General features: G+C 43.7%; 1 protein-coding gene across 3 annotated transcripts in view; it reads left to right on the top strand.

Annotated features, from left to right (window-relative positions):
- Positions 16-11,988, top strand: part of COQ8A (coenzyme Q8A) — a 34,766-nt gene continuing 22,793 nt past the window's right edge. Inside the window, exons 1-2 of one of the 3 annotated variants that reach the window (XM_021389512.1) lie at positions 16-149; positions 10,432-10,626. In XM_021389512.1, the coding sequence (XP_021245187.1) occupies positions 10,450-10,626 (177 nt within the window). In that variant the 5' untranslated portion in view covers positions 16-149; positions 10,432-10,449. Of the gene's footprint in view, positions 150-3,611; positions 3,647-10,431; positions 10,627-11,988 lie in introns of those variants that run through there. The other 2 variants (XM_021389513.1, XM_021389514.1) reach the window with 2 other exon arrangements.

Here is an 11,988-nt window from a genome sequence, read left to right as displayed (position 1 = left end):
GTCGGGGGCGGGGCGAGAGGCGCGGAGGAGCCAATGGGAGAGCGGAGGGGGCGGGCCCGAGGCCGGGGGCGGATGCGACGGTAAACAGTCGCGCGGGGCACACGGCGCGGCGCTGGGCCCGCGGAGGTGACCGTCGGGGCCGGCGGCAGGTGAGCGCGGGGGGGAGACGGGCTGCCTCGGGGAGGCGGCACCCGGCTCTCACTGCGGTGGGACGGCGAGGGGGCCGGCGGGGAATGGCGACGGCGCGGAGGGCTGGAGCTACTGCAGAAACGGGCCTCCGGTACGGCCTTCCCGGCCGTAAACCGCTTCGGCGCTGTGCGAGGTGCCCGGCCTCCGCTGCCGGCCGTCCCGGCGTTTGCAGAAACGCCCGCTGTGTGGGAAGGCCGCTTCTCACAGCCCGCCGGGTTTCTCTTGCGTCTAGGGAGATCGTCGGTGTGCAGCTCTGCGGTCCCTCGCGGGGACGGAAGCCTGAACTCTGCGCTCAGCTCGATGGGAAAATAAACTAGTTAGGAAGTTAGATCTCTTTATGAGAAGGGAGCATGTTGTTTTGCTTAATGCGTAAGCAAAGGCGAAAGGAAAAGGGTGCAAAAGATTCTTCTTTTAATAACCTGACTTATTAATTTTCTGTAAAGCATGAGCTATCAACCTCTGAGCTTTATCTTTTCCGTTGCTTGTCTTTAGATTGCTCTGCAAAGCTGGGTTGTGTTCTCTGAGCATATGGAAGATGATTCTTAGCACCGAGTGCAGAGAGATTATGGTCAAAGTCAATAGTAAATCAGTAAGAGGCCTCAGAAGGGGTTCGGGAGTTGCTTGGAGTTGAAGGCTGAAGGCAGATCTGTCCCCTCAACAGAGAATTTGGGGCCTTGCGTCTTTCCTCCGTGTCACAAGTACTTTGTCTCTCACTTTTGCATAGATAGAAGGAAAAGTTTAGCAGGGGCTCGTGTGCTTGCCGGTCTGCTTGCTCTTAGACCCGAGGACTTATTTCTTCCTTTTGTAAACGCTTTTTCCTTAATGTTAGCAATGACCTTAGCAACCTTGAATAAGATATGCTTAAAATAAACAGTTGCACGTTGGCCAGTCTTAATCAAGAGGAGGAAAAAAATAGGCCACCGGCTGTGCTTTGAAAGCGTCTCCCTTTCCAAAATAAAGTGGTGTGATAAGTGGAAGAAAAGGTCAGATGTGGAGAATTCCCTGACATGTTTGCCGTCTGAGTGCTCATCACCTTGTTTTGTTGCGGTCAAGGAGAATTCTGTGCTGTGTAATGCAACTCTGCTTGTTTCATTTGTGATATTTAGAGCAGGTTAATAATAGCTCGTATTGAATCTATGCAGCAAGAACAGAACTTGTTTTGGCATCTAGTCTTCCAGCAGTCCTTTTACAGGCAAGCGGTGGACTATTTTTTCACGCCTTGTTTGTCAGGCATTTGTGTTTGGCCAGTCAGTAGAGACGTGTGGAGCTGAAGGAAAGATCTTAGATTCCCAGTTATTGTGTGCCCGAAGTGTTTGATGCACTTCTCAGCATAAGAGGTAGCACTAAATGTGGTCCTAGGGCTGTTTTACGTTGTGCAGGCACTGGCTTCTACTTATGAAGTTCTGTTACTGTGTTTGTTCTGCCTCTACAGTTTCTCCTGTTTTTTTTTGTTGTTGTTGTTTTTGTGTGTATGGATTAGATCTTCATGTAGCTTCTTTGTTGTCATTCAGGTCTCCTTTTTAACCAGTCATACGTCATGTTTTTTTGATGTGCTGGGCAAATGTACTGTAAAAGGGCTTAATGTAGGATTCTGAAATGTCGCAGCTCTTCTGCTGTTTGAATTATGGCATTTGGGAGTATTAAATCCTCATTTAAGTCTGATACAATCCAAGTGCTTAGTGATTGGGACTAGGAAAGAGGTGGAAAGATTGGATAGTAAGCTGCAAGTGAAATGATTATTTCTTTCAGAGAACTCCTGAAGTGCTTTGTGATGGAACCCTTTGTTTTTCAGTTTGTACCCATTGCCTTTTGTCCTGGCACTGGGCACCACTGAAAAGAGCCTGGCTCCCTCCTCTTTGCACACATATATCAGGTGTTTATACACATGATAAGATCTCTGTTCAGCCTCCTTTAGGCTGAACAGTTCCAGTTCTCTGCCTCCTCTTAGGAGAGGTGCTCCAGTCCTTTGATCTGTCTTAGCGGCCCTCTGTTGGACTCTTTCCATGCAATATGTCCGTGTTTCTCTTGTACTGGAGTGCCCAGAACTGAACCCACCACTCCACGTGCAGCTTCACAAATGCTGAATAGAGGGGATGGATTACCTCTTCTGCCCTGCTGGTGAGACTTTGCCTAATGCAGCCAATGATACCATCAGTCATCTTAGCAGCAAGTGCGCGTTGCTGACTCATATTCAACTTGGTGTCCACTAGGACCCTCAGGCTCTTTTCTGCTGAGCTGCTTTCCAGCTGGATGGCCCCAGGGGTTGTTCTTCCCCAGGCACAGTACTTGGCGCTTCTTCTTGTTGAACTCCATGAGGTTCCTGAGGTCCAAGAGGACAATATCCAGTGCCCTTCTCTCATCCATCAGGTTGGGCATTTTGTTGTAGAAGCTTACGAGGTTGGTTAAGCATGGCTTCCCCTTGGTGAATTCCTGCTGACTATGTCTGATGATTTCCCTTCATGCACTCGGAAATGGTTTCATCACCTTCTTGGGGATCGAGGTGAGGCTGACCAGCCTGTTGTTCCCCAGGCCATCCTTCTTGAAAATGGGAGTGATGTTTGCTTTCCTCCAGTCTTTACGCACTTCTCTCATTTGACATGATTGACCAAAGATTTGTGAGTGGGTTCCATCAGGGCCCATGGGCTTCTTAATGTCCAAGTATTCCCTCACATGATCATTTTCCACCTAGGGTCCATCTTCCTTGCTCCAGCCTTTCAGCCTCACCTCTTGGACCTGGAATTTCTGAAGGCCAGTCTTGCTGAGGCACAGAAGGCATTCAGTACTTCAGCTTTTCCACTATCGTGTGTGACCAGGTCTCCTGTTTCCCTCAGGAGAGGGCCCACATTTTTCCTAGTCTTTCTCTTGTAATTGAGGCACTTGTAGAAGCCCTTTTTGTTGCCCTTTGCATCCCTGGCCAGTTTCAATTCCATTTGGGCTGTAACTTTCATAACTCCATCCCTGCATTCTCTGACCATCTCTGTATCTCGCAGATTACCTGTCCCTGCTTCTGCTGCAGGCTTCTGTTTTGTTGCCAGGCCTCCTGGCAATTTTATCTGTTGTCCTTTTTGTTGAGACGAATTGCTCTTGAATTTGGAAGTGGTGATCCTCGAATATCAACCAGCTTTCTTGGGCCCCTCTTTCCTTGAGGGTTCTATCCCATGGGACTCTACCCAGCAGATCTGTGAAAAGGCCAAAGTCTGTTCTGAAGTTAGTTAGCTTGCTGTGCATCCTCATCACTGTTCTAAGGATCTTGAACTCCATCGTTTCATAGTCACTGCAGCCATAACTGCCAGTCTCCAATAAGCCCCTCCTTTCTGGTGAAAATAAGATCAGTTTGTGTTTTCTTGAAGCATTCTGTTTTGCCTACAGACCTCTTGTTGCTTCCTGTATTCTTTTTCTTCTTACAGAGAGGTTCTGACACAGCCAGAAGGAGAAGCATTACTGGTGCCCGAACTATGTGAGTTAAGGGGTCTATGAATAGCCTGTCTTGTAAGTTGCTAAATTTGATCATAACCCTAGTCTTCAGGGCAAAGTTGAAAGGCACGGGATATGTATAGATATGTACACCTCCAGGATCAATAGTGGGAGGCTGTGGTGTTTGACCTGCTGTTCACAGTGATAACGGAGGGGTTATGTTCACTGTGTGAGCAGAGAATGCATCTGTGCTGCCTGAAGATGCATGTGTGGAGTGCCTCTTCCTGGCTTCTTAAAGCAGTGACTTGAGATGTAACGTGCTTGGTTCTGTCTCTCTCTGCAGAAAGGGTTATAAGAAAAAGGTCATCTTACGCATAGGAAGATAGATTTACAATAAAGTTACAGGGTGTATCTAGTTTTCCAGAAGGTTATAATTAAAGTGTTCGACTAAAAACCTTTGCTGGTTCTTTGTTTAATCCTTTAAATATGTCTGTTAACAATATACCAGTAAGATACTCGGCAAACTGGTCATGAATCTGAGTGTTTTTCTGCATTATAGTGGAGGTGTTCTGTAAGGATTGTTGTGCTCAGAACAGAACAGTGATTCTTTTCCCAAGTCCAACACTGAGATGCTGTGTGACTTTGGGTAAATTACCTGCTATCTTCTAAAATAGAGGACTTTCCAATCAATCTTGTTTGTGTAGCTTTCTGAGATCTACTAGTGAAGAGTGATGCCTCTTTCAGTGAGAGAGGAAGAACTTCTATTTTCTCAAGAAAATGAGAGTCTTAAGTAATGAAGTATTTGAGCCTAAAGGAATCTTGCTTGTTTGTGAGACATAGCTTTTGTATCAGTTTTCAGTTTCCATATTGGATTCTGTGTCCTTTAAGAAGGTTAAAACTTGAACTAAAAACGATTACAACATGAGAGTGTATGGTGGGGTGGGAAAGACAAAAACAACCCAAATCAGTAGGCAGCCTTGTTGGTTACCTGTGCAGAGCTTCATGCTATGGGGCTGTGCACCATCCTGTTGACATCCAACGTGGAGCTGATGTTCGGTGCTATCTTCTGTCCTAAATGGTAAAGTAGCTCTGAGAAAGTGCAAACATCTGGATTTGATCAGCAGAGCTTTAGCATAACATTTTCATCAATACTGCAAGTTGGAATTCTTACATATTGTGGGAAAACATTGTTTTTGAAGGGATACTTCGTGCTGACACTGGTAGAGGGATGCCTCAGAACTTGTCAACTCTGTGAACTGTGCTTTTGTGCGAGTTTGCCATAAAAACAAAGGTGTTAATACAACTCGTAGTAGTTCTGTTTTTTAAGTGTGTGCTTAAAATATAGTATAGACATCTACTTAATTCTCAGGTTTTGTGGTCATGCTCTGTTTTTATTTTAATAAACAATCATCTGTGTTGCTGAGTGAAGTGTTCATGTGTGTGGGAAGCAACTTAGATTTTTTCAGAACTACTCATGATTAAAGTTACACCTGTACTTGCAACTTTTGAACCATACAGAGGATGCAGTGCATTGGCTTATTCTAAGCACTGCCCAATGCATAAATAATAGATAACAAAACAAGAGCCCAAACAACAAAACGAAAAGCTTTGTCTGGCTGGAACTGAGTGAGTTATAGATGAGTGTGAGTGGCAGATGGGCCACAGTAGTACTCCACAGGATCGATGAGGATTAACGTAATTATTTGTGAAATTAAATTAGTTAGGTGGTAACACAACAGAGCTTTTGATCCATTCCACTAAGAACAGCTAATGAAAAGTCTGCTGCTTTTGTTTGTGCCGCTTCAGTTCCTGGAGGAAGAGGGACTGTAAGTGCTTCTTTTCACTCAGTGTTGGGTGAAACGGGGAATAGAAAAAAAATAGCGTCATAATTCCAGTATCAAAGGCATTAGCCTCCATTAGGAGTCAAACATGCCACTCGTTGCATCCAGAAGACCACCTTTCTGGAGAGAAAAATGATGAATTGTAGTTAGTGGCTTGACAGTCCCGTTTTAGAGACTGTATACTCCAATTAGAGAGCCAAACCAGTGTTGCTACATCCTCGATGTAACAGAGCTAGAAAAAGTGTAAAAATAGCATAAATCTTTATTTGCCTGAATAGTGCATTTTAAAGAGCTGCAAGTGAGGTAAATGCAACTTTAATTTGTCCCGTCATTGCAAATACTTAATCCCTGGCAGAGCTTATTCTTGGGGAAAAGCAAGCGAGCGGTAGCCTTAAAATCAGAGAGAAAACTGCTTCAGTGAAGTGGGAAAGAACTTGTGCTTGGGACAGAACTTATTAGTGTATTGTGTTGAGATCTGTGGAGGAAAGTAGAGGAAAGCAGCTTGTAATGAGGGAATGCACTCTCTTGCTAGGATCTGAATTGTGAGTGAATTATTTCTAGGTTATGATTGTGGCAGAAGGAGCTGCTGTTAATTCCAGGCATGTGGCTGTGACCGTGCCTTTGCATGACCCCAGGCAGCGTCCAGAAAGAAGTCTATGGAGCAGTCGGTCCAGAGCATTCACTTTGCATTGATGTGTCTGTGCCTAAAATAAAGCAGACTGTGTTTGCTTCTAAAGTGTCCAAGTATTTTATTATTATTATTTTTTCACTCTTAGGTTGTGTATTAAGCCATTTATGGGGAAAATTGTTCATGCTGGATTTTGAAGTATCTATCTTTTGCCATAAATGACTGCAAAGCCTTCTGAATTTTGGTGGGAAGATATATTTGTCTGCCAAGCAGCCAACTCTATCAGTGCGCGTAGTGCTGTTACAATGATTAGAGAGTAAGCAAGTTCTGCCTGCCTTTCATAGGTGTTTGTCTGAAATTGCATTGGCAAGCTCTCTTGTATAAGAATAATACTAAAAGCTCTTTCAGAGACTTGAAAGAACTCAGCTTAAGGAGGCTTGAATCAAAGCCACAGGGCAAGAGGCAAATGTAGGGACCCTTGGAATATAGGCCGGATCTTGGAACAAATTTCTTCTGGAGCTGAAGTGTGTATGAATCATAGAATCACAGAATGGCTTGGGTTGGAAGGGACCCCAAGGATCATCAAGCTCCAACCCCCCTGCCACAGGCAGGGCCGCCAGCGTCCACATCTAATACTAGACCAGGCTGCCCAGGGCCCCATCCAACCTGGTCTTGAACACCTCCAGGGATAGGGCATCCACAGCCTCTCTGGGCAGCCTGTTCCAGCACCTCACCACTCTCATAGTGAAGAACTTCCCCGTGATACCCAACCTAAATCTTCCCTCCTTCAACTTAAAACCATTTTCCCTTGTCCTGCAATTATCTACCCTTTCAAAGAGTTGCAGTGAGGTATGGAGAGCAGGAAGAATGAAAGAGAAGCAGGGTAGGTCTTCAGTTTAAAGGATGATGAGGATGATGGCAACCTCTTAAAATGCTGTTTTCTCTGTGCCCAGTATGGTTGAAGAGTGGGTCAGCTGCAACCCAGGGAATCCAGCTAATGAAAACATGTCTAAGCAGGGACCTGGAAATCTGGTATAAAGAAGATTGGTAGGGAGGTATGTGGTGGAACTGAAGAAGGCCATGAGTGAAAGGAGCACATGAAAAGGCTGCTACAGCAAAACATGAAAAGAAATGGAATGCTTACTTTGAAGTTATTGTCTCCTGCTGGATTTATGGCCACGAAACAAATGTGCTGAATAGCTGGTGACGTGTATCTTGTCTTGTGGGATCTATATCTTGTGGTTGTGGGATTTTAATTTTGTTTTTTGGTTATTTGTTTCATACTGGTACAACAATCCGTCTAGTGTTGATGATGTGGTTTTAACATTGTTGCCAGGATTATAGCCCTTGTGTAGATACAACTAAGATAGCAGTGATTGCGATAACAGAAATAATGGAGTGGCAGAACACATAGAGACTGTTTAAATTATTTTCTTCATGTGCATGCAATTATCTGCCTTACTGTGATTAGTTTGTTTAAAAGAGAAGTTGGAGATAAAGAGGGAAGTTAAAATTTTGTGGAGACCTGAAAGAAATGTGGGCTATTGCAAAACTACTGTATAGTGGGGTGTGTGTGTGGAGTTTGTTTAAATTGACAGTAGATGAGCTTCCTTCTTGTGTGGGTAGCATACTGTTGATGGTAGAGAAATAATTCCCTTACACTGAGAGAGCTGTATTTTTTTTGGAAGAAGACTTTCAAAAATATTTCTGGTGTATTTCTGTACAGTTAGAAATCTCCTTGGCTTTAATTTTTGTCTTGTATATGTATTTGTATGTATACTATGAATAAGATTTTTGGCTGTTCAGGATTAGGGAGGAAAAAAGTCTAGGAGTCGGTCTAGTCTGTATGTTTGTAGAGCATTTGCCAGCATGGGGAAGAGAAGGGAGACCGATGGAGAAGTGTTTTGAAAAAAGCATAAACAGCATTTGTTAGCTCTCTGTTGTGAGGCTGTTTGTTACTGTGCTTGAGTGTCATGTTATACTTGCTAATCTTGCAGTCCGGTAGTTGGCATGCTGATAAAGGAAGGAAAGGTCGTTTTTCATCGAAGGAAAGTGACTTGCTAGGTGGGTGGGCGTTGCACTCGGGAGCATCCCAGGCAGCTTGCTTTATTACTTGGTTTAGTTGTGTGACATTACAATAGGGTTCAAAGACTCACGTGATGTCAGGAAGCTATTTACCTACCAGGGTGGTATCTAACCCATATCAGCCTTTCTGCCTTCTCTCTGCCCCACTGTGGATCTTGTCTGGTGTCCGTGGGTGGCTTTGTTCTGGTCTCCTCCATCACGTGCTGCTTGAAGGTGGGAGTGCTTTCCGTAGAAACTGGGGAACTGTGACACGGCCTATGCTGGGAAAATAGCTCTTGACTGACATTTGTCAGCTGTCTTTGATACGGCTTTGCAGGCACTTTGACAACTTGTGCAAATGTGATGACTTGTCTGTATGCATGCAGAAAGTGCCCTCCTCTGCCAGTTCTAGATAGTCCTCAGGAGACAAGTCAAGTGTGATACAGACTTCCGATGCTGGAGCCGATTCTGTTTGAAATGACTCCTTTAAATCACTTTGATAAAGCTTGCTTAAGCTGCTTTTTATTGATTTAGTAGTATCATAAACAGAGCTTAGTGTAAGGGAGAAAAAAATCCTTTACCTCCAGCCTGCACTGGGTTTTAATCTGTGTACACTGTTGGGGTTACGTATCAGTCTTCTGCCTTGGAAGTACATGCTTCGTGTCTTCCAGTTTTCATATTTCCTGTTCTTACTTGTGCTTATTGCTTTTCTATTGAAGAAAAAATAATTTCCTTAGCTGACAGGGAGCTTTCAAGTTTAAAAAGTGCATTATGCAGCATTAAACTATTGGTTAAATGCTGCAGGCATTCAGAAGTAACGGTTGTTATAGGTCTGTAGCTTACGGACAGGAGTCGTTAGGTTAACCACAGAATAATGACCTAGGTGGACTTCATTTTCATTTTTAGAGCTAACTCTAGCCTAGATATGCTGCTAACACTTGATTGTCCTTCTAACAACCACTCTTCAAAGCCTGTAGTGTGTAATACTTCCTGGCTACGGCAATTGTTTCTGATTTTGATCACTGATTAACAGTTGCTAGATAAATACTCCAGACACCACAGCTTACTCTACATTTGCCTAACGTGCTTACAAAATTCAGCTATAGGACACGTTTCTGAGACAGGCTCTGTTTTCCTGGAAAGGTTGCTTGTTGTTTGCAGCAGGATGTAATGCCGTGTGGACTGTTGCCTTAGTATCGCTCATACCACTTCAGTGTGTTAACTTTTATGTTTGTTGTATGTAGATGTTGAAAGGTTATCTTCTGAAAATGAATTGGTGTCTGTGTACCTACCTAGGAAATAACTTAAATCTGTGGCCTTGTAATGCTCAGAGGTGAATGAAATAAGTAGGTGAAAGTCTCCCTTCTGTATACTTAAGGCATATCCTGGCCACTCCTGACTTTCTTTTACATGAACCACAGACGTGAAGGAAAGCCAGTGTCCTGAGCCTGAGCTTAGTTCTCATGCAGGTAAAAGAGTTGGTGTGACTTGTTCTTCTCAGGCACACTGTCCTGCATCCTACAGTGCTTGCTTTGTATCTGAAGATACTGAAACTGATAAACTGTAAGGAATCTGAGACGGTGCCTCTCAAACAGGAAGGGATGTGGAATAAAAAGATGCAGCATCACAGTGTGATACTTTCAAATTGAGTGCACGACTGTGGTAGGTGAGTGTTCTGAGCCTACTTAAGTTTCCAACTAAAAGTAGTAGTGTGAGTTGAGGACTGAGCGGACAACCTTTGGAGGACAGACAAAGCTTACTCATTGATGTGAGGGTGAAGAAATTTGGCTGTGTAAAATGAGCAGGCATGACTCCGGGGCAGGAATGGGATGTGACAGTTGTCGGTACACTTCATCCGTGCTATCAGTCGCTGAGAACGTGTTCCATGTCCTGGTAATCAAAGGTCAAATGCTAATGCTTTTAATGCTTTTTAAATATTTGGAAAGAATTAAGACCATCTTTGCGGTGTTGCTGAAGTGTATCTGTCTTTGCTTCCTCTGGTCAGTGGCAACTTAAATATTCGCGTGAAATCCTGGAATGCTGTCCTAATTCATGGATAGTCCTAAGAAGAGTTCTCACCTTGCCTGGTAAGGTGACGGCTAACTAGCTGTCATTCAGGCTGGCCAAAGTGTTATCTGAGCTGCAAACAAATCTCACGGTGGCTGGTAGCCAGAGTGAAACAAGATTGTCTGCTATATGCCGCTAGCTCTTAGGTAACGTGAACATAGTTGTGAACTTGTTCCTTGACCTCTTACCTTGTTTTGTTTTGTTCTGGTTTTTTTTTTTTTTTTTCAGCAGAGAAAAAGTTCAGTCATGGCGGGAGATGCCATCATGGTCATGAGAGGTTTGACAAAGCTCAGTAAAGCAGTCCTGGAAACCCAAGCAGGACAGCTGCGGCAGGTGATCCTTGGGGGCGATGCAGTTACCATTGCAAGAAGTCTCCAGGCCACTGCTGAAGAGCAGTTTAGTTCTGCCTGGGGGAAAGTGCAGGTAAGAAATCTTCTAATGTGCAGTCTAGTATGGTGTTTGGCTTTTGCTCCAGGTACTCCCTGTGCTGTGTAGAGCTGAGGAAATCCTGTCATAAGCCTAGCTCTCTGAGTTACTAAAACAACTAATACAGATGTTGGAGTGTGCCAGGAATTGTCCAGGACTTCAGCTGTATGCCATAGATGCTTGGACAGGAGTGTAAGGGGATGGTTATTGTTACTGTGGAGCATACTGGTTTCCATTACTCAGTGTTTGAGGCCTGCTGACAATGCAGTGTGCTTTGCTTACCTAATCTTGTCAAAGATCAAGGAAGAGTGGCCAGTAGCTTTGTTATTTAAAGTCTCCTTCAGACTTCAGTAACTGATTACCTCTGCTTTGACTGAGAGAATGAGCTCTTGGAATTTATTGGCATTGTTGCTTCCTTTCTTTACAGGATTGGTACAAGTAATGTGTTTCAGAATAGGTCAGATATTCACGTGTTCCTCACTCACAGCTCAGGCTGGATTTTCAGAAGAACAGGCTTGCAAATGAGGAATATAAGGAAAGCCAGACTTTTTTTTTTTTTTTTTTAAGCAGTAGCTTCTCTTACCAGACACAAGGATGGTGCATTTATAAGAGCTTCACATTTGCTGTGTTGCCATCTCTTGGAAAAAGTGGGGCTTGTCCTCGGGAAAGAACTTATCTACATCAAGAGTAATCATCCTTTAGAACAACAGTGTGGCTCAGATAATGATTTTAAAACAAAAGCTAATGGGTGAGGTTTTAATGATATTTTATGCAGTAAGCTTGGGCTGTCCTGGCAGCTTCCTTAGGCTTCAGTCCTAGAACCTGTGTCTGTTACCTTATTTCTATTTAAGCTTGTAATAGCTTTGTCCTGAGAAATACCCTGAGTTTGTTTCTTTATGGGGACAATACTTTGTTTTGCCTTTGTCTTCCTTTTGCATTCAGGAAGGGAGAGAATATTCTTCTGTTTCTGTGCATGTTTCTCTACACAAGAGAGGTCAATGTCAAAACACCTACAAGAACTCTCACACTGCATTCTGAGTAGAAGTTGCTTGAGAAGCTGCTGCCAAAAGAACTTTATAAGAAATTTGCAGTCAGAAGCGACAATATTTTTCTCTTTTGGAGAGGAAAGCTTTTACATTAAGTGAATGCATTTCATTTCTCTTGACTGTCTGACCTGCTTTTAAATTTAAAACTATGAAAGTAGAGAAGCCTTCTTGCTCAAGATCATCAGTCAGTGCTTGGCCACAGTCCCTATCTGTAAACAGATTTCTCCCCTGCCCTTGCTGTGAAGTTGAAGTTCAGAATAGCATGAGACCTGCTGAATAATCATGAAGACATTCGGGTGGTGGTTTTTTTGTA

The sequence above is a fragment of the Numida meleagris genome, chromosome 3 (genome assembly GCF_002078875.1).
Source record: "Numida meleagris isolate 19003 breed g44 Domestic line chromosome 3, NumMel1.0, whole genome shotgun sequence".
Lineage (NCBI taxonomy): Eukaryota > Metazoa > Chordata > Aves > Galliformes > Numididae > Numida > Numida meleagris.
Note: the sequence above shows the minus strand (reverse complement) of the source record. Positions and strands in the feature narration are given on the sequence as shown.